This window comes from Typopeltis vanoorti, chromosome 6 (assembly GCF_054136105.1).
Source record: "Typopeltis vanoorti isolate ZY-2024b chromosome 6, IOZ_Tvanoo_1.0, whole genome shotgun sequence".
In the NCBI taxonomy this organism is placed as follows: domain Eukaryota; kingdom Metazoa; phylum Arthropoda; class Arachnida; order Uropygi; family Thelyphonidae; genus Typopeltis; species Typopeltis vanoorti.
In genome coordinates, this window is record NC_143554.1 from 106,930,806 (window position 1) to 106,954,278 (window position 23,473).

At 35.2% G+C, this 23,473-nt stretch overlaps 1 protein-coding gene across 3 annotated transcripts in view; it reads right to left on the reverse strand.

Annotated features, from left to right (window-relative positions):
* Positions 1 to 23,473, reverse strand: part of LOC150105778 (H(+)/Cl(-) exchange transporter 4-like) — a 425,804-nt gene that overhangs the window by 169,821 nt on the left and 232,510 nt on the right. For all 3 annotated transcript variants that reach the window (XM_090394346.1, XM_090394347.1, XM_090394345.1), the window contains 2 exons: positions 17,997 to 18,077; positions 2,354 to 2,536 (listed from right to left, as the gene is read on the reverse strand). In XM_090394346.1, coding sequence (XP_090250472.1) covers positions 2,354 to 2,536; positions 17,997 to 18,077 — 264 coding nt within the window. The remainder of the gene's footprint in view (positions 1 to 2,353; positions 2,537 to 17,996; positions 18,078 to 23,473) is intronic.

The following is a 23,473-nucleotide window of genomic DNA, read 5'->3' on the forward strand; positions in this document are numbered from 1 at the left end:
TCCAGTTTACAAAAAAGGGAAAGAGCTTGGATAGTTGGTGAGAAGTAGAATTCAGAACAGCAATATTTTTTATAATGGTCAACATGGGCTTGTCAAAGAAAGTCTGGTTCAGAAATCTGCTTGTACATTACAACAAGGTGATAAATGCATTGGACGGGGGGAGGATGCATAACACAGCAATACATTTCGATTTTGCAAAAGTTTTAATAGATTGCCATATGAGAAGTTGATAAATGAATTTGAAGGGATAAGGATAAATAAGAAACAAGAATGTGTCGGACAGGCAATTGGCTGTCAGAGAGAGAGATATCAAGCTGCTTATGAGGAAGTGGTATCATTCCTAAAACAGAAAAGTCACTAGTGGTGTGCTGCAGGATTCTGTTTTTGGGCATTGTTGTTTAACTTGTATGCTACTGTGAAAGGTTTCACTGTTCATCTGAATATATCTGCAAACGAAGCAGATACAACTTCATTTCCAAACAGATCGAAGCAGATCCAAACAATTTCATTTGCCACCTTGAGAAGCTTGGTGCTTATAAAATATTATGTGCATGCAGCATGTATTACATCAGACAAACAGACAAGAAATACATATGGCATGTGGTGGAGGGTGGGGATGTACACAAATCAAACCTCGCTTATAACTACTAAGGAAAAACATCAGGTAATTTGGATACTGTATATTTAAGAGCATGATATATATGAGGGTGGTCTGAAAAGTTCTTGGCCTAACAATGAAAACACGAATTTATAATTTCAAAATTATTTTTATTTTTCACCATAATCTCCCTTAAGACTAATACATTTATTCCAGTGATACCCCATCGCCATTATTCTGTCCCTGTAGTGGTTCTCAGTAAGATCTGCAAAATACCCCTCTATAGCTGCAATCACTTCTAGATTCAAAGAAGAACGCTGACCAGCAAGGAAAAGTTTTAGTTTTGGGAAGAGATAGAAGTCAGAGGGAGCTAAATCTGGGGAATAGGGTGGATGTTCGAACAATTCATAGTGCGGATTCCTTAATTTTCCCATTGCCAAAATACCTTTATGGACAGGTGCATTGTCCTGATATAAGATGATTTTTTTCTTCTTCAAACCGGGTCTTTTCTCACGAATTTTTTTGTCTAGTCTGGTTAAAAGATCGGAATAATATTCTCAGGTTATTGTTTTATCCTTTTCAAGATAATAAACAAAATGCTTTAGCATCCCAAAACACTGATGGAACTGACATTGTCTTCTTTGGCACTGAAAAACTGGATTCTGTCCACTGTTTTGATTGTTGTTTGGATTCTGGTGTGTAATGGTGAATCCAAGTCTCATCCATAGTAATAAATCAAAGCATAAAATCAGTTTTATTCTTGTTAAAACGCTTCAAGCACTGTTCAGAGATTTTCATGTGAGTGAGTTTTTGATCTGCTGTGAGCAAGTGCGACACCCATCTTGTGCAAGGCTTTTTCATTTGCAATTCTTCATGCAAAATACATCCTACATATTCTTTTGAAATGCCCATAGTCTCAGCAATTTCACACACTTCGACTCGCCGGTCATCCAATATCATATCGTGCACTTGATCAATGATTTCTGGTGTTGTTACACTTTTTGGACGTCCTTCACACGGATCATCTTCAAGGCTGGTACGGCCACGTTTAAACTCGGCACCCCATTTTCTTAGTTGTCGAAAATGAAGGTGAAGAATGCCGATAAACTTTTATGAACTTTGAATGAATTTCTTTTGGCATTAAACTTTCTTTTTATAAAGAATTTTATAACCGCACAATACTCAATTTTATCCATTTCAAGGGATACAGACAACATTTTTGCTTCAAAATCTTGCTGATTGTGTTGCCATCTATGGTCGAGGCTGAGAACTTTTCAGACCACCCTCGTAATTTATATTTATATCATGTCTGAAATGACATGATGTCCAACACAGTGCAATAAAAACTAAGGGCTTATCTTAATCCAACTGTAGTTAGCACATGAAAGATTTATAGAACTAGATTATTACAGAGTACAGATTAACAACGAAGCAGGTGTAATGTTGCAATGCAAAATGATATGCATTATCAGTTTAGCACCATTAACAACAGTTTATGTATTAAAAATCAATCTACACATTTTCAAATTAATATTTAACTTTATTCTGAAGTATGCCATAGTGTGTAGGAAAAAAGTTGAATGAATGAATATTTTCCCTTTCATACTTATAAGGTGGTTATACCAGAATCATTACAATAAATACCAGAACCACAGAAGCCTAATGTCAATAATAATTCTATATATTTTATTTAAGTTTCTGCTGTGGTATTACATTCAATCTATACTGACCAATTTGTAGATGAAATATACTTACCCCTAAAATACCTAATATTACAAAAGGAACTAGTTCAATGAAGATCCACGGTCTTGTGTTCTCAACATAGAACATAACCAAATGGTCATTACCAAATGGGTTTATGGATCGCAAAACAAATGCTGCGACTAATGCACAAAAAAATGACCGCCAAAGAGTTTTCAGGGGGAAATAATAGCTCACCTAAAAAAAAATAAAAAAACTACTGGTAATGAATTCAACTTTGAATTATTAAAAATAATTATGGAAAAATTAATACTAATTAATTTTTGCCATAAAATTACACTTAAACAGGATCTGTTTAATATTCTTTACAGATAGCAGTACATAAAATTTATGGTTAAAATGATTATTCTTTTTAATGATACATTTGGCAAAATACTAGCAGAACCTTATTATGTAAATTGGAGCAAATGAAATGTACATAAAGTTGGTGACATGGATAAGAGAGTGGCTGATGGACATATCCAACCCTCTGCCCTCCATTGTACTGATGTACAATAGGCTTATAGCCATCTACAGGTGGGATTCATATTTAAAACAAACAAAAGATAAAGCTGGTTGCATATTATGGCCCCTAATCAAACCTGTGAAAGATTCTTTTAAAGGGAATGATAACTTGATCTTTTTTTTTTTTTTTTTTTTAATATTACCTATGGTATTATTACACCAGATCCTAGAGGTCAAATTCATGTATTTTATACAGCACATTTTCTGGGTTGTTATAAAGTTCACATTTAGAAATATTCATACAAGTTAGTAAATGCAGTAATAATGCTTCCTCGATGTTACAGATGGGGAAGACTTTTTGCCATTGCTAAATTTTATTGGTCTTGAGACAAGAGATCATGGTAGTGGCACAGCAATTAAACTTGGAGTTGATGGTAGCTCCTGTTTTTTCTGCTGAATACCACTGGTGAGTCATGGCCTGGAGAATCATTCTTTTTATGTTTTCTTTCTTTGAGTAGTTTTACAAAGATTAAAATCTGTGGTATCACTTGATGTTGCAGCCATTTTTGCTACTTCATCTGCAGTTTCATTTCTCTTTAATCCCTCATGGGATGGAATCCATTGGAAAATTATTTCAGAATCCTTATGTAGTTTGTTTATGTTTTTTGCTATGTCTCTAAGTATTTCTTGATGGCTAGTGTGGCAGTTCTTAATAGCTTGAAGGGCTGCTAAGGAATCTGTGAAAAGTATAAATTCCTTTCGGTTTTGTTTATCCAAATGTTGCAGTGTGTGTTAATGGCTATTAATTCTGCATGGCATAAGTTACATCTTATACTGTTGGTTGTTTTTAGCTATATATTTTGAGAGCCATATATGAGTATGTCGCTCCCAGAATTGCCATTCAGATTTTTAGAGACATCTGTGTAGATCTTTATTGAGTCAGGTCCATATTTCATTATTTTTGAAAGAGCTAATGATCTCAAGATTTCAAAAAATCAAACTGATGTTGAAAAATCACAACTATGAAATAATCCATACTTCTCTCAGAAATGAGAAGTTGGTGGGTTGTTTAACACTGCAATATACCCATCCCACCATAGTGTAATATTTTCTTGTTGTTTTCCTATACTTGTATGTAATAACTTTACTCTCTTCTATCTTTATTCTATTCCTAATTCTTTATAGCATTACTCTAATGTGCTTTTTCTATGCCTAGTAAATACAATACCCCGAAGGTATTTACTAGTCAAATGCCCATGAATAATGGAAATTTATTTTGTCAGACTGAGCCACCAATATATCATTTCATTGGCATAAGACTAAATAAAACTTCTGATAGATTTCTCTCTCTCTCTCACGAGCAAAGTTTCTTTTATCAATTTTATCAAATTAACAGTCGTGGTTTGTAAGTAACTGAACTGTTTTTATTGCCTTAAATTATTTCCCGCTCACAAGTCCGATTTATTTAAGAACAGTGCAGTTGTAAAATAAAAGATCAGGCGGCACTCTTTTAACAAATAATTAAAACACATTTATTTACAAATTATACATGAATTAAGCAATAGGGAGATTGCTTTCTCTATCCATTTATAAAATCTTTAGCATAAATTAAAACCTATTTACTTTAACACTAATTAACTTCTTTAACTCACAATCTTATTTACTCTCCACTTACAAATTCAATTTATTAAACTTCTAATTTACTTGCAAAGAGGTTAGCTAACTCTCTGTTAAGTTATCTTTACAATTTTTATATCAACTTCCAATATGCCAATCGATTCTCTTAATGACACTTCTTACTACTATTGAACAATTTCTTAAACGTCTTTCTATAACCTACTATGAGAGAGAATATACAAAAGGTTTGAACTTACAAAAAAACTCTGCATCGCACATTCAATCAAAAGTCTTTCACTACAGTCTTATGGCATTTCTTTCATCTCAGATTTTGAGCTTTCTCAGGAATGTCTGGCTTCAGTAATATCTCATTGGGAAAACAGTGGGCTGTGGACTGCGACTGGCAAAAGGTTGTTCTCCCACAGCGAAAAGAAAAACTTCAGAGCAAAGCTGCCTCGAGTAATTTACAACGCCTTTTCTCCTCTGCCTTGGATCGCCGAAAATGCCTGGATGACTGCGGTCTCCAAGAAACTGAAACTGTCGCCAATTCTCAACCAGGATCCCTCTGTCTGGCATCTAGAAGCCTTTCCTTCTTTGGCAACGTCTGGAAGTCCTCTCTCTCTGGCCTGGAAGCTCTTCTTTCTGGCGACTGGAACCGGAAAGCCCCTTATGCTTGGCTCAGTCCCTTTTTATTCTACAATCTTGGAACCTTGCACTAAGGGTAGTAAACCCCGAAGAATTCGGCATGACTCTCTCATCCTCTTTTAAGTTTAACCCGCTCTTTGTTCTACTCCGAAACTTGTCTCTATAATTAGCGGACCTCTTTGATACTTTGCTTCTCCTTTCGGGGCCACAGAAACTTCGCTAAACCTAGCAGCACTCTTAGATACTATCTTTAAAGGTGTTAGCGGAGTAAGCAACTCTTACATACAAAACTAGTAAACAACTTCTCCTGCACTCTTACACATAACTCTATACATATACAAAGTACCCCTGGGAAAGCATTGCCTAAAACAGTAAATACATTCACTTCCCACAGGGTTAACTACATTAATATTTTCAAAATATATATAGAAACAAACAAGGTTATTTACAGTTCTCATGGGACTTGAGCTATATAAAAAATCAATGTAATGTGCTTTAGAATTTTTTAAGCTACATCGAGTTTTTACAATAGCACACCTAACAGTATACAGTATTTGTTCTTGAAATCATCCATAAGATGAAGAAACAGACCAGAAAGCTGAAATCTAACTGGCAAACATAATTGGAAAACTGGATTCAAATACAAACTTATTTATCAATTACTGACCATTTACGAAAAACAAAACTACATTAGAGCCTACCAGTTTCGCCAGCAAACTGTCTGGCTTTTTCAAGGCGTTTACGGAGACATGACCAGGAGACTTGCTCCTGTAGTCTTGCCTACATCGGACAAACTTCACAGAGTTTAGAAATTAGACAAAAAGAATTTAGACAAAAAGTATCTCTTCCAGCTTAGCACATCATTTCTGTACATCTAACCACACGACAGAGTAGCAAAACAGCTCCATGCCATATCTGGATGACAACTACAGACATCGTTTATTCAAGGAAGCCACAATAGTGTTAATAACTGGTGAAAACCTCAACAGAAATCAAGGTGCAATCCTAAACAGTTCATGGAAAAACCTGATCCTCTCTCTCTAAATCAATCTGAACTACAGCTAGCCAGTAATCACGTTACACATTTACAACAAACACGAATGCATGATAATGAATAAGAACAATGGGTCCTCTCTGTCACACGAATGTGTAACCTTAGCTGCTAGTTGGTTTACAACGTTATTTATGTTCCTTTCAATTTGCATTTACTAGTTTTCATGTCTCTGTAAACACTTTGAAAAAGCCAGACAGTTTGCTGGCGAAACTGGTAGGCTCTAATGTAGTTTTGTTTTTCATAAATGGTCAGTAATTAATAAATAAGTTTGTATTTGAATTATATAAATGACCAAATATGTTTAGTTTAAACAGTTTGAAAACTGGATGTTAAATGCATAATGAATATTTACACTACATAAGGCTAGATACTTGATACCACAACTCAACTACCACAATTCCAGTTTATTCTTCTCTATACCACTAGTCAAACCTGTATGTAAAAAATCAATTAACATACAAAAAATATATAATTAATAAAAATTAAATAAATAAATATATTCTAGACATCTGGAGTAATTACTTTGAAAGACTGCTAAATGAAACCAGCAAGGACAGCACAGTGGAACACTGTGCTGTCCTTGCTGGTTTCATTTAGCAGTCTTTCAAAGTAATTACTCCAGAAAACATTCAACAGGAATGCAATCAGGAGTACATTTCAATACTTGAAGTAAAAACATTAAACACATGAAATATGGAAAAGCATCTGGAGTAGATGATATTTAAAAAAAAATGCTGAAATATGAAGTATAAAAGTTTTACAGTGGTTTCACTGCATAATTCAGATGGCATAGTCAGAAGGCAGCATTCCAGATAAATGGAGTAGACCTCTCACAGCACTCATCAAAAAAAAAAGAAATAAAACTGAATGTGAGAATTGCAGAAGAATTTCCCTAATGAGTGTTCCTGGTAAGATTTATGCAAATATACTTGATAAAAGGCTAAGAAAGATTGTGGAAGGGGAGCCTGAAGAAGAACAAGCTGGGTTCAGGCCAAACACAGGTTGTCAGGATTCAGATTTACAGCTGAGAAATCATGGGAACATAAATCTGTATTTAAGTTTTGTAGATGTGGAAAAGGCATAAGACAAAGATCATATCAAGCAAAAAAAACAGTCTATTTGAGTTATAAGTCAGCAGTTACAATTGAAGGCGTTAGAGGAAGATGGTTTGATGTTAAACAAACATCTTCATAAATCAAATCATATGGATCACATTATGAAGGAAAATGGCATTAAACCTGATATCAAAATTAATCGTATTGATCTCCTCTCTATACTTTATGTAGATAAGGTGTACTCCTAAATAAATCCAGTACAAATCTGTAGAATTATCTGACTAAACTGAATAATTGCTATGTGATAAATTTGTTTGAAAATCAGCAATAAAAAGATGAAGACAATAAAAATAGGCAGAAACATTGAAACCATGAACTGCATCTTAAATGGAGAACCTATAGAACAATTAAAACATTTCGGCTATTTAAGTACAGTTTTTAGTGAAGATGGCAGGCTAAATCTGGAAACAGACATCAGAATTAGCAAAGCTGGTATGGTAAGAACTCAAATGAAAAAAAAAAAAAAATTATATAGCATAATAAAGAAATTAGTGAAAACACTAAACTAGCTGCATACAAGACAGTGCTGAAACCAATATTTACTTATGGATCTGAGAGCTGTGTTAGAAATAAACCTAAGACTGGATCAAAAGGGAGTGAGCAGATGGCAGTACCATATTAAAAATGAGGATATTAGGAAAGAACATGATATTATGCGGTTCAGAAATCTGTTAGCAGAGCTAATTTCAGATGTACAGTCACTTAACCAGAATTGGAGAGGAAAGGTTAGCTGAACAAGTATTTTTTGCCAGTATGGCAGGATAAAAAGTTCCAAGTAGATTGATACAGCAAGAAATGCCTCAAAAGACCAAAATATAAAGTAGAACATTTAGAGTAAAACTGACAGGAGGAAGTTAATAATGATGTTACCTGTACATCTTTATTTGTGTGTAATGATATAGTACTGTTATAATGTATCTCCTGAGGGTGTATATCATGAATTTGATGAGGATGCCTAACACTAGTCAAATGTATGTAAAAAAATTAGTTAAACATATAAAAAATATAATATCAATAAAAAAAAAAAAATGGGAACAAAATTTCTCCACTCACAGTATTAATGTACTACATGCTTTCAACCATTCTTCAGTGAAAGTCACATATGATAATATGTTATAATGGCGTGATAATAGCGAATGGAATAGTGCCATATGGCGCATGACAGGGATGTCATCAGACCTTGTACTGACCATCTGAGTAATAGTCGAGCACAGAATGGGGAAGACTCGAGATCTCAGCGAATTTGATTGCGACCAGATAGTCGGAGTCAGATGTATGGGGCACTCCATCTCCGAAGTCATGCAGGCACTGGGCTTTTCACGGGGCCACTGTGTCAAGAGTGTACCGTGAGTACATGGAATTGGATAAAACCACAGCCGCCAGGAAAACTGCGTGGTGTACAACGTGTAGATGACAGGGGGACGCCGTCGGCTAGCTTGAATGGAAACAGCAGATAGACAGGCTACAGTGCTGCAGATTACTCGCCAATTCAATGCTGGACAACAACGACGTGTGAGCAGCCATACCATCCAGAACCATCTCCTCGCTATGGGATACAGAAGCCACCACCCGACTAGGGTACCTTTGCTCACCGAATGTCACAAGGCACAACGATTAGCATGCCGCAGGAACACTACCATTGGACCCTCGACGCATGGAAAAAGGTTGCCTGGACTGATGAGTCAGGGTACACATTAGCACATGCCGATGGCAGGGTACGAGTAAGTCGCCAAGCACATGAAGCGATGGATCCCTTGTGCCAGCAGGGTACAGTTCAGGCAGGAGGTGGTATCCTCGTATGGGGACTGTTTACGTGGGATGAAATGGGTCCCCCGGTACATCTACCATCGTCCCTCACCGGCAAAAGATACAGGGACCTGCTGTCAGATCATGTACACCCATTTCTGTACCTACAGCACCCTGCAAGAGACCTGTATCTACAGCAAGACAATGCACTGGCCCACCGCTCCCAAATTGTGGCCGAGTGGGTGGATGAACACTCCACGGACATGAGGATGCTTTGCTGGTCCCCCGAGGTCTCCTGACCTCAATCCTATCGAACACATCTGGGATGCTATTGAGAGAGATATATACGCACCATGGACCCTGCTCCGACCAATCTCTGTGCATTGTGGGAGGCTGTGCAGCGGTCATGGATCAGTTTGGCTCCCCAATGCTTCCAGTGCCTTGTGGAGTCCATGCCACGCCGCATTGCCGCTGTCATCAAGGCGAAAGGGGTGCTACCTGCTACTAGGCAGGTATCTCTAATTCAACTGCTCATAAGTGTGTGTGTGTGTGTGTGTGTGTGTGTGTGTGTGTGTGTGTGTGTGTGTGTGTGTGTGTGTGTGTGTGTGTGTGTGTGTGTGTGTGTGTGTGTGTGTGTGATGAATTATTGACTCGGTTGAAATACATATTGTGAAAAGAGTTGAATGACTTAAACCGAGAGTTAGGTAAAAGGGGGTTTAATAGTAAAACACAACTAGTTTCGGCTTATAACAGCCTTCATCAGGTGACATTATAAAAGAAAAAAGAATGTTAAAAAACTGTGGTTAAAAAACTGTGAACAACATAGAGGGTCGCTATACATAATTAGAAAACATTGTAGTTGTATTTAAAGCTGTCCTTTTATTTGTTGCATTGTTAGGAGAGTGCATGCTTGCAGTATCACGTGAACGCCAGTACATGATTACAGCTGAATGACTATCTGGGAGGTTGTAGCTCAAGTTATTATTTAGATGTTCAGGGTTGAGGATGATTTCACTAGATTCTATGATTTTTCTCTCCAATTCAACATGGCAATGAAAGATGTTAGTAGATCTGTCCCAACGGACTGTATGACTTGGGGTTTCATCATTAGGATTAGCTGAGAAAAGGATATGGCTTGAAAGGCACTGGCTCGCTGTCTCTTGTAAGCAATGTCCCTCATGTGTTCCTCCATGCGTAATTCAATAGATTTGTCTGTCTATAAAAAATGGGAGTTAGACATGAAGATGCCATTTCGTCTAAATTATTTACAGCAGCTCTAGAAGAAATTTTTAAAAACTTAGATTGGGAAAAATAGAGGAATTATGGTAAATGGAAAAGAACTAAATCACCTAGGATTATGATTTGCTGATGACATGATTCTTTTAGGAAACTCTGCAGAAAACCAACAAATGATCAGTACTCCGTACCATACCAGCTTTGCTTATTCCATTCTCTATTGCTATATTTAATTTTCCATCTTCACTAAAAATTGTGCCTAAATAGCTGAAATATTTTATTTGTTCTGTAGGTTCTCCATTCAGCATGCAATCAATATTTTCAATATTCCTGCCAATTTTCAAGCTGATTATTTTTTTTATTGCTGATTTTCATACCAAATGTATTACAGCAGTTTTTTTTTTTTATTTAATTCAATCTACTCAAATGATCCTGAGGACTTGCACTGGCTTTATTTAGCAGCATAACATCATCTGCATAAATTAAACTAAGTTGAATATCTCCTGCTGATACCAGGTTTTATGCCACTTTCATAATGCAATCCACATAGATGGTAAATAAAAATGAAGAGTGTGCATCCTATTCCTACATCTGATTTTACATCAAATCATCTTCTTGTATTACCTCCTGGAATTCTAACTACTGGCTTACAACTCAAATATACATTATGCATTGCTCTGGCACCTTGTAATATACATTTTTCCAGATCTATAAAACTTAAACACAGATCCCTGTTTCATATTCCCATTATTCTCAACAATCTGTCTTAAAGTGAAAATCTGATCTTGATAGCTACTATCCAGCATGTTTGCTAAGTTTCCTTTCCACAATTTTTTTCTTAGCCTCCTTCTCTATTATGCTTGCATAAATTTTACTTGGAACACTCAGTAGAGAAACTCCTCTGTAATTCTCACATTCACTTTTATTTCCCTTTTTACAGTTGGGCACTACGAGAGCTTCTACTCCAACCATCTGGCATCCTACCTTCAGACCATGTCTTCTGAATTACACAGTGAAGTCCTATAAAACTTTTATCCCTCCGTATTTGAGCATTTCATTTGGTTGAATATCATTTACTCCATCTGTATTTCCACTAAAGTGTCTGATGGCTTTTTCTACATCAAGTACTGATATATATTCCTGATTATATTCCTCTTGAATACTGCCTACCATTCCATCAGTATTCATTTCATTTTATAATTTTTTCACTTTTGAGAATTTGATAATTATTTAATTATTTCAGCCATCCAGAATATCTTTGCTTTTCATGTTGCCTTCATCATCTGTGATTCCCTTTACAGTACTCTTTCCTCCACTTCTAAGCTTTTTTCAACAGTGTCTAAAGTATTGTGCCAACTTTATGATATTAATCTTCTATATTCTTACCAAAGTTTATCCATGGCTATTGTTTAAGTACTTTTAAATACAGCTTAGTATACAGAGAAGAATGTAAGAAAACTTGGCTAACTTTCTTCTTTTGCAGGACCACCTCTTTAACTTCTTGAACCCATCATGAAGTTTGGATTTTCTATTCTTGCAAAGAAACTCTCAATATGCTTCCTTGACTGAATGGAACAGTGTCTTCTTCACAGCTTGATAGTGACACTCTCCACAGTTACTTTCTGTTTTCGAAGTCTTTCATTTTTTCTTCAATATTATACGCATATTTGATCTATGGCTCACCTCTGAAAGTACTTGACTTTAATTATTTTAAAAACTTTTTTTTACATATTTTTCTTTTCAATATAGGATAGAGTTTGCCCTTTGAGAAGCTATCCTTTATCACATCCAGAAGTATGAATTGCCTTGTACTTATAAACTGGCTTAATATATGGACAGATGACCTGTTGACATCTGTCTAGGAGAACATTCAGTGCCATCATTATAGCAAGTTTCAGACTGGCAGATGACAAAAAAAAAAAAAAAAAAAAAAAAAAAAAAAAAAAAAAACTAAGTGCAACATATAAGTTATTACAAGTTGGAGAAAAGACTGTTTCTGAAATCAGCTGCTTAAAACATTCCCCAAACCTCCAGAAGTATGGATATATCAAGCTACAAAAAATATATATTAACTTTAAAGAGACAGTAACTTTAAAATTCCATTAATACTTGCAAACCTCTATTCCAGAATAGACGGTGGCATTTAGGTCTCTTAGTCTCTGTGTTGTCCATTACAATTTTAAACTTTTTCTGCTATTAACTGATTATTGCTATTTGCACAAAGTGTGTAACAAATTCTTTGTGTTCTAAAGATTATAGATATAAAACCAATAAAATATCAGCAACTAAGTAAATAAATATATTATTTATTGTCTTGTACTGTGAATTAAACCATTAAATTACTTAAGATGAGCAATCACCTACCTTCTTCTATTTAATTCTGCCATATATTACTCTCAAACAAACACAGAACTTGTTTTTTTTCTGTTCCCCAAATCATTTCAGGCCTCTAATAAGCAAGGTGGTGGTCTCATACTGGACAATAAAATTCATTCATAAAACATCCATGCTCATAGCAGGATTCGAATCCATGACTTACTGGTTGGAGAAGCAATGCAATACACTCAGCCATCCAAGGCTAGCAGTTTATATCCATTGTTAAGATGTATTTTCTATTAATATTTAGAAGAAATCAAATACAAAATCTGTATCTGATTTAGTACCAAGCTAAAATTATAAAAAAGATTGCTTTAATTTTTTTTTAAGTAACTAAAGTTTAATATACAACAGCATCATAATGCTTAAAATGTCTGGTCAATTATATTCAGTTATTCACACACACACACACACACACGGATTTACGGCCATGAATACTTATGACAATATGTGGTCCTCACACCACATGTCATTACACCCATAGTCAACCATGAGTTACATCATGGTAGCCAACCTCCTAGATAGGAGATGACACATAAAGGGAAGGGAAATATAACAGCCACCTTGAGAACATTTTTGGCATAGCCAATTCGTGGATCAGAATAGTGCAACCATTCAAGTTAAGATGCACATAGCCTCACCAACATAGCATGGATTTTTTCAACAGTTTCTTGATCTATAGCTGTAGATGGTTACTCACTGTGACAGTGATCTTCCAAGCTTGCTCTCTCTCTCTCTCTCTCTCTCTCTCTGCCATATTTAAATAGAACTGTCCACTTTCTTTTTTACCACTCAAAACAAAGGGGCAGATTCTCTTAAGGTATTCATGCTGGTTTTAATTTCAGTTTGAATCATATCTTTCTTCATAAAATACAGCAATATCTTGCATAATGCAGTTTCAAACAGTGAGAGTTTCACTATAATGCAGGTTGTGATTATTTTAAAATATATTACAATGCATTTATTGTAATTTCATCAGAAAGGCAATTACAGTGATTTATTTCATTTTACATCATTAATAGTTATTATTGTATCAGAGCAGCTACATGTTACAAATATAAGGCAGAACAGGTTTACAAGTGTTACAAAAACATTCTCAGATGTTCTGCATTTCCAAGATTTCTTGTTCATGCTACTTATTATCAATTTAAATGCAATTCTGAGTGAAAAAAGGAAATGTCAAGGAGCTGAAGGACCAGAGAAACCTAAATGGTTAACAAATAGAACAAAAAATTATAAGTATCATGATGATAGTGCATCATTAGCAATAAAAACTGTGTGTGACAAAAGAAATGAATGAATGAATGAATGAATAATAATTGAGAAATCAGTTGCAAAATTTTTGGCTCATATTGTGACTAATGATGAAACATGGCTTGGTTACTATGACCCAGAGATCAAAACAGTCAGTAGCATGGAGAGTTATTGTTGATAGTGATGTTTTCTCCGATCTTTCAAAGATATTCTTGAAGGTTGGAGTAATTACATCGAAAAATTGCTAAATGAAACAAGCAGTGAAGACAACACTGGTAAAAAACACTGACCAGGCATGCAGTCGGTTCCCCATTCGGATGCAAATATCAGAATGGAGAACTGGACAATGAGACTTATTTGTGCCTATGGTCCCAAAATGAAATATGACTGAAACAAACAAAAAAAAAAGATAAAAACTGGTAAGATCTTTCTGAACAATAAATACAAAATGTTATATTCAGGAAATGACAATCAAGGAAAAGAAGGAGTAGCCATTGTATTCAACACTAAATACGAGGCTAATCTTCTTGAATGGCAGGCAGTCTCAAGTAGAGTGATTTGGGCAAATATCAGAATGGGGAACTAGACAATGAGACTTATTTGTGCCTATGGTCCCACAGAAGGTTCTACTAAGGTAGAAGTGGAGGAATTTTTTGAGGCTTTAGAGAAAGCAACTGACTCAATGAAAAAGGAAAAGTTGGCCCTTGTTGGGGATCTAAATAGCAGAGGAGGAAATGATTGTCAGACATACAAAAATATTTTGGGAAAATTTGGAGAAACGAGCAAAGCAAATAATAATGGCAATTACTTGTTGGATTTCTGCCCAGGACATGGACTGGTTATCACTAACACCATATTCCAACATAAAAATTGCACAAATTCACAAGGAGAGACGAGGCAAGGAATAAGAAGAAAAGTCTCATTGACTATGTTATTGTTGATAGTGATGTTTTTGCTCTGGTGCAGGACACTAAAGTGTACAGAGGATTTGAAATTGGAAGTGATCACTATTTAGTCTTGAGCAGGATAAAATTGAATGAAAAGAATAACATGTAAGAAAATTTTAAAGTGAATAAAAGTTGAGCAGCTCTCAGATGTGAACTGTAGATACACAAAGATTATTGAAGAAAAAATGAAAGAGTTTGAGAGCAGGAATCAAACCTTGGAGATTCAGTGGCAAGCCCTGAAGAAAACACTGATTGATTCAGCTAGAGAGGCATGTAGTGAGGTTGTCTGTAAGGATAGAAAAATCAGAACTCCATGATGGACACAGGAAGTTAAAGAGGCAGTGAAGGAAAAGAAGAAAGCATATCGAAAGTTCCTGGCAAATAAATCAGCTTGTGCTCTAAGAGAATACAGAGACAAATGTAAGAAAGCTAAACAGTGTGTAAAACTAGCTAAATAAAAGTCATGGGAGGACTTTGGCAAGAATATAGAAAATAAATATCAAGAAGGTGGTAAGATATTCTGGAGGTTGTTGAAGAAGCTTAGGAATGGAGGAAAGAGTGCTGTAAAAGGAGTTAGAGATGATAAAGGTGACATGAAAACGGGAGAAAATGATATCCTTGAAGTATGGAGTAATTACTTCGAAAAATTGCTAAATTAAACAAGCAGTGATGACAGCACAGTGGTAAAAAACACTGACCAGGCATGCAGTCAGGAATGCATATCTATACTTGAAGTAGAAAAAGCCATCAAAAGCCTGAAATGTGGAAAGGCAGCAGGAGTAGATGATATTCGACCAGAAATGCTGAAGTATGGAGGTATAAAAGTCTTACAGTGGCTGCACTGCATAGTTCAGAAGACCTGGACAGATGGAAGAATTCCAGATGATTGGAGTAGAGCTCTCATAGTATCCATATATAAAAAGGGAAATAAAAGAATGTGAGAATTACAGAGGTATTTCTCTACTAATTGTTCTTGGTAAGATATATGCAAGTATACTTGAGAAATGGTTGAGAAGGATTGTGGAAGACAAGTTTGGTGAAGAACAAGCTGGATTAAGGCCAAATAGAGGTTGTCAGGATCAGATTTTCACTTTACGACAGATAGTTGAGAAATCATGGGAATATAACAAAGATGTGTATTTAAGTTTTGTAGATCTGGAAAAGGCATATGACAAGGTGCCAAGAGAGAAGCTATTCAAAACGCTACAGTTATATGGTGTCAATGGGACATTATATCAAGCAATACTTAATCTTTGAGTTGAGTCAGCAGTCAGAATTGATGGAAGTACAGGAAGATGGTTTAATGTTAAATCTGGTGTCAGACAAGGATGCACATTATCCCTTCTGTTATTCATTATCTATATGGATTACATAATGAAGGAAAGTGGTATTAAACCTAATATCAAAATTGGATATGTTAATCTCAGCTCTTTACTTTATGTGGGTGATATTATACTTCTAAATAAATCCTCTACAAGTCTGCAAGATTCCCTGACTAAATTGAATACCTGTTGTAGTAGATATGGTATGAAGGTCAGTATTAAATGACAAAGACAATGAAAATAGGCAGAAACATTGAAAATATCAACTGCATTGTGAATGGAGAACCCTATAGAACAAGTAAAACATTTCAGCTACTTAGGCACAATTTTTGGTGAAGATGGCAAATTAAATATGGAAATAGACAATAGAATCAACAAAGCTGGTATGGTAGACAGTCAACTGAATAAATTTATATGGAATAAGAGAGAAATTAGCCAAAACGCTAAATTAGCTGTATACAACACAGTATTCAAGCCAGTTTTAACTTATGGATCTGACAGTTCGGTCAGAAGTAAAACACTTGACCCAAAGACTAGAGACTGCAGATATGAGGGTCCTGAGAAAGATTAGGGGCATAAACAGATGGCATCAATGTCAATATGATATTAAAAAAGAGGAGATTAGGAAACAACTTGCCACTGTCAGCATCCAGGAATGAGTTAGCAGAGCTAATCTCAGGTGGTATGGTCACTTAAACAGAATGGGAGAGGAAAGATTACCAAAACAAGTGTTTTCTGACAGGTTGGCAGGAAAAAGACCCAGAGGAAGACTAAGATATACATGGATTGATACAGTAAAAAGTGTGTTAGAAAATTTAAATATAAGATTTGAGAATGTTGGAGTCTTGACAGGTAACAGAATGATTTGGAGAAAAATTGTAGATAGAAAGTTAGTAATGATGTAAATTTTTCATGTAGTACTATCATATCCTGTACACCCCTTGAGGGTATATATCAGGAATTTGATGATGAAATAAGTGTTTGTTGAAATTTTCAATGTCATTAAGACAGATCACAAATGCCAACTTCAAATAAAATTCTACTGAAAAAATTGTAAGAAACATGCTGCATAAACTTTGTATCTGTGAGGCCACCTGCCAGCCTGACGTGGAAGCGGCACACAAGAAAGCGGCAATAAAATTCGACCAAAAGGGTTGCAACTAACGTGCCATGAAAACTTTGTGCAAGATCGGCCAGCCCACACGATGGGGAAGAGGTACGCAAACAGTAATCAGAAGTCCTGTTGGTACAATAAATGTGTGAAACACTTCCCAACTCGAATGTGTTAAAACAATAATTCAATACAATGCAAAATCCACCAAAGTGACACTGATAAATCAGTGCAGCTATCAGCTATATATAATGAGCTTTCAAGCACATCTTTCTGAATGAAAAGAAGGCAGGGTGGACCTATTCACCATGGAATCATCCACATATATGTTTCCACTATCATAATAATAAATAAGAATAAACAACCTGCCTATAATCTGTTTATAAATTTTCCAGTTCTAAGTTATTACTTATTTTGAATTCTTACAGTTCCACTGGAAAAAAATATCTACTGTTTTGCCTGAGGCATTTTCCTCTGATTGCATTCAAGGCAAAGTGTTTGCATTTCCCCCCCCTGATTGTATTCACGGCAAGGTGTGTGAAAAACAAGGGATCCCTTGGTATTCAACCAATTTGATTACTCATCCTAATTTCCAGGGAGCAGTCTGATATTATCTATAAATTTAATTAAAATTATATATAACATATGGTATCACATTTGTAACTACAAAGTATGACCTCAATATCATGAAATAAAATAATAGCACCGTTTCTATCTCATTCACTATTTAGAGGTGTATACTATTTGTAGAGTATCAAAAAATAACTTACTTCTTCCAGACTGAAAAGGACACCACCAATAGGTGCACCAAATGCTACAGATACCCCTGCTGCAGATGCTGCAGACAAAATCTAAATGAAAATAAAATATAACAAAATAAACTATTAGCATTACTAACCTAAAAGCATATTATCCTCCTCTCACTTAAAAAATATCTTAGCACCATTTTCATTCCTTAAAGACAGACTCTTAAATCAAAAGCATCTTGTCTTTGGTTCTCAAACCACTGAGGTTGAGTGCATTCTCAGAGCATGCCAAATAAGAGAGACATATACATATTATAATATATAAATTTTTATGTTCATCTCACCCAAAAAAATAGTTTGATAAGCTATGGTACATTTAGTATAACCAGAGCTGGACTAAGATAATAATTTAGAAACTATGCTTTCATGTCCAAACAGGACAGGGAGTTTTTTTTTTTTTTTTTCCTGGAAACACTTTACGCCTCCAATAAAGAGGCATTTAACAAACATCTGTTTGACAGTGGGATTTGAACCAGTTGATTGGACAGTGGAGATGCCATGCACTAACCCAGAAAGACATGTTTTTATATATAAACTTAATGCAACTTCAGGTAATTCAAAATTCAGGGAGTTCTTTTTTAAAAATAAAAAAGCAAATACAAACTGTAACTCTTACTGAACCATTTAGTTTCAATTAATTTAAAGTATTGGTCGTTGTTATGTTCCATCGAGTCGTTTTAGACTCCTAGTGATCCCATGAACATACACTCTCCATTCAGATCTGTCCTTGACCATGTCTTTCAGAATTTCCAAGCACACTCCAGTTGCTTCTTTAACTCCATCCACCCATCTAATTCTTGGTCTTCCACTTCTCCTGCTTTCATCAACTTTAGCAAGCATCATCATTTTCTCCAGACTGTCATTTACTCGCATAATATGTCCAAAGTATGACAATTTTTGCTTGATGATCATAGCTTCGAGGGAGCAATCTGGTTTCATTCTGTCTATCACTGATTTATTGGTTTGCTTTGCAGACCATGGTATTCTAGTAAGCGTCTCCAAACCAATAATTCAAATGCATCTATCTTCCTTCTTTCACTCTTTCTCAGGGTCCAACTTTCACATCCATACAGTACCACAGGGAATACCATTGCTTTCATGATTCTGATTTTTGTTGCGAGACTAATATCTTTATCTTTAAAGATCTTGCTGTATTTATATATAAACTTAATGCAACCTCACGTAATTCAAAATTCAGGAAGTTCTATTTTAAAAATAAAAAATAAAAATGCATATACAAACTGTAACTCTTGCTGAACCATTTAGTTTCAATTAATTTGAAGTATACAATATCATATCTACTCTCCGCCCCAGTGCACTCAGGATTTAATCTTGGGGGGGGTAGACGATTTGAGAATACACAATAAGCATCGCATACAACCTATGACTGAGCATCGGCAATGATGATCGCTAATTCATAAGTAGTATAGAAATAGAAGACACGACACGACATATGTTAAAAAAAATCTATTTTATTAATTAGGAAAAGATTTTTGGAATATTTTCTAGTGTTTTTTTTTCCTTTTCCTTTTTTGGGGGGGCTCTCCCCCCCTCTGGGACACTACTCTGCCCCCTCCCCAATAAAATACTTTCCTTCCCAGTATTTATCCTCTCTTTCCTCTTAAATATTTTCAGCTACAACTTATTTCCAACACACAAACTGAGAGCCTGATAACATTCAAATGAGTAAGTGATGTCATCACATCCTATGAGACAAAATTTAATTAATTCAATCAGGAAGGCCACTATACACTATACAATCCACTTTCTACACTATACCCACTACATAGCATATTTTTGCCTGTTAATTGTATATCTTTTCTGAACAATTTGACTGTTCGGTGTGGTATAAAAGCCAATTTTCTGAGAGAAAATCCTGCTACAGCTGTATGAGAAAAGCTGGCACATCCATGAAAAGCCAATAAAGATTTTTTTTTGTCATGATAAGATTCAAATTAGTTCATTTAATTTCTAATTTAAACAAACTATTTCCATTAATAATTTAGTTTTGTTTAGGGTTTAATTCGATATCTTGCAACTTAAACTGGTAGAATTTTAATTTCACCAGTTTAAGTTTACTACTTATCAGAGTAAATACAACTGGAAATGGTGCTGCTAAGAAATATTTTTGTATGTATGTGCCACATGTGTGTATTCCTTTCATAGTGCACTAAAATAACTTAGTTATTAGGTATTAATGTGTTGGAATTATTTATCTAAGCAAAAAAAAAAAAAAAAAAAAAAACTCTATCTATGCCACTGGATAGATTGTGTGGTTAGTTTGGGTCTTCCACACAACAATAATAATAAAATATAACTAAAATTTACATATAATTAAATAATATGTATTCATGTATATTACCGATAACAACACTACCAAGACAAACAATTTATTTGTTCGAGCCCTGTGTAATCTAGCCTATTAGCAATATATGCAATAATTCTATATTAATAATCAAGACATACATATAGCACTCATTTAAATTTAATTTATTATCTCAAAAAAATGTTTATCATTAATGCAGAGATTTAAGTAATGTTTTTCACTCTGAAAATAATTGTGTACAGAAGAAATGAGTTTCTATTTCTCATGTTCTACTACTGTCTATAGCTACCTTGAAGCTATATTGCTAAGCCTACAAATTACTTATAGTACGAGGTATTATTATTATAATTTTTATTATTATTAAACCTCCATGGAGTCAAAAGACTCATCACAGGAGGTCCCACTCTTACACACACACACAGTTTATCATACTGTGCCTTAAATATGTTCACTGTCTCCATGCTCACCACACCTCTCAGGCAATGCATTCCAATCAATTATCATTCTCCATGCAAAAAAAAAAAAAAAAAACTTGCTCCTCACCCCCTCCTTATACAGCTTCCACGGATTACCTCTTGTTCTCTCCCTATCTTCACCCATTCTATACAAAACTATTCCCACATTAATCTGATAATAACCCCTTAACAGCTTATATGTCTCGATCATATCTCCTCTCATCTACCAATTTCTGCAAACGGCATTTTCTCGATCTGTCTTCATACTCAACATTCCAGAGACCAGAAATCATCTTAGTCAATCATCTCTATCTTTCCCAATACATCTTTTTTGAAAATCAGGTGACCAAATCCATGCACAGTAATCCATGTGGTCTGATCAAAGCCTTATACAAGGGAATTATAACATCAGTACTTCTACAAGTCAGTACCCTCTGCATAATTCCCATTATCTGCCAGGCTGTCTTCACAATTTTAGCAATATGCTCCCGAAATTTTTGGTCTTTGTCCACAATGACTCCCAGATTTCCAATCTTCTCTACCTCTCCCAAGATATTTCCATCGACTATGTACTCTAAATCCCATCTTTGCTTCCAAAATTTCGAAACCTTACACTTCACAACATTGAATTGAATTGACATCTCCACTCATTTACCTATTCAGCCAGTGAATTCAAGTCCTCTTGCAAAGCCACAGCATCCACTCTACTCCTGATAGCTCTCCTCAACTTTACATCATTTGAAAAAAAAAAATGAATATCACCATTCAGACTCTCTCATTATCATTTGCATGTAAATTAAACAGCAATGGACCCAAAATAGAAGCGTGGGATACACTAGTAATTTTCCTCTTCTGGGATATCATTCCTCTATAGACAACATACTGATACCTATCAGACAGCTAGTCTCCAACCCAGTGTACTAATCTACTGTGTAGCTCCATTCCAATTTAGTTATCAGTTGGAGCTTGTCATGTGGCGATTTATCAAAGGCCTTTGCAAAATCTAAATATACCACTGTGTATGCAACACCCTTATCCAATACATTTGTCACTTTATTATAATAAGTAAGCAATTCACTAAAACATGATCTTCCTTTAATAAACCCATGCTGGCCACTGAAGAGTATTTCTGTGGCCACCCCTTATAAACTGGAACAATTTTACCCTCTTTCCACTCCTTTGGAACTTGGCCTAGTGCAAGACTCATGTTAAAAATATATGTAAAAGCTAAAAGGCCTCTCCAACACTTAAACCAACACTTTAACAATTCCAGACACACAGACTCATCTATAATTCAAAGCCCTAGTCTTATCACCTCCCTTATAAACTGGAACAATTTTACCCTCTTTCCACTCCTTTGGAATTTCGCCTAGTGCAAGTCTCATGTTAAAAAGATATGTAAAAGCTATTGTTACTCACCAGAACATTCCCTGAAAACACATGGTGAAACAGCATCAAATCCTACAGCCTTATTTACTTTAAGTTTATTCAAGTCCTCATATACCTCCTGCTCACTAACAGTTCTTCCTCCTCGTTTCCCACTACATTCAAGTTCTGCATGATGTCACATTCACAAGAATGAAATACCTTTATAAATTGCTCATTAAATACTCAACTATAGCCTCTGCAGAGGTTATCATTCCTCCATTTGCACCAATCAATGCCATCCATCTATAATCATTCTTCTACTGCCCAGATATTGAAAAAATTCCCTAGAAGAATTTTTTTTTTTAGCAGCATTAGCTAACTGCTGCTCACACTGCTCTTTTGCTATCCTTATCAAGCGAGTCACCACCCCTGCCTGCTTTGTACTTCTCATGCAACTGGTTGTTATAACTACTCATCTTGTGCTTCCTCCATATTACCTTCTCTTCTAGATGGAGAACACTTGGAGGGAAATTGATTATCACTTGGACATCTTACATGCCATGAAAGGTGTGCATGCTGAAGTTGTTTAGCATTCTGCAGTATTGATTCTATAGGTAATAAAACTTTTTGAGTTACACTTTCATATTCTGTAAGCAATTTTATTTTGTTGTTTCTGGTTTGAAAATTATAGATAATATAAACCCCAACAATAATTTAGAATCACCCTGTAAATCATGTTTGTCCACCCATTTCTGTATGCAAGTTCTTACCAAAGTTCTATAAAATCATTACAATTACTCCAGAAATACTGTTCGATAGTTAGATATATCAGTCTTTGCACCACTTGTGCAATGGAATTATCATACATTCTTTCCATTTTTGTGGAATCTTTTCTTGAGCTAAGATTCAAATTATACAAACATGTCAAGGGCCAAGTGCAAGACAAGATATTTATGTATTTATTTATTCATCATCTGGAGCATACATCAATATATGTATGCTCCAGATGATGATCTTGATATGAAGATCGAAACGTCGGGATAATAAAAAGAGTTATTTTAACACAGTTGTAGAATCCATAATTTCAAAAATGAATTATAATGTCTAACTAATTGTTTTCATTGATTTTTCTTTTCTTAGTTTTGAATGTGTGTTGCCTCATATTACTTCTTAAAGCATACATATCATCAGTTCTCTCCCATGCCTTTCTGCCTATAACTTACATTCCTCCTCTCTTTTTTTCTCTTACATTCCATTTGTATTTTATTCTATTTCCCCCCCATCCACCCACA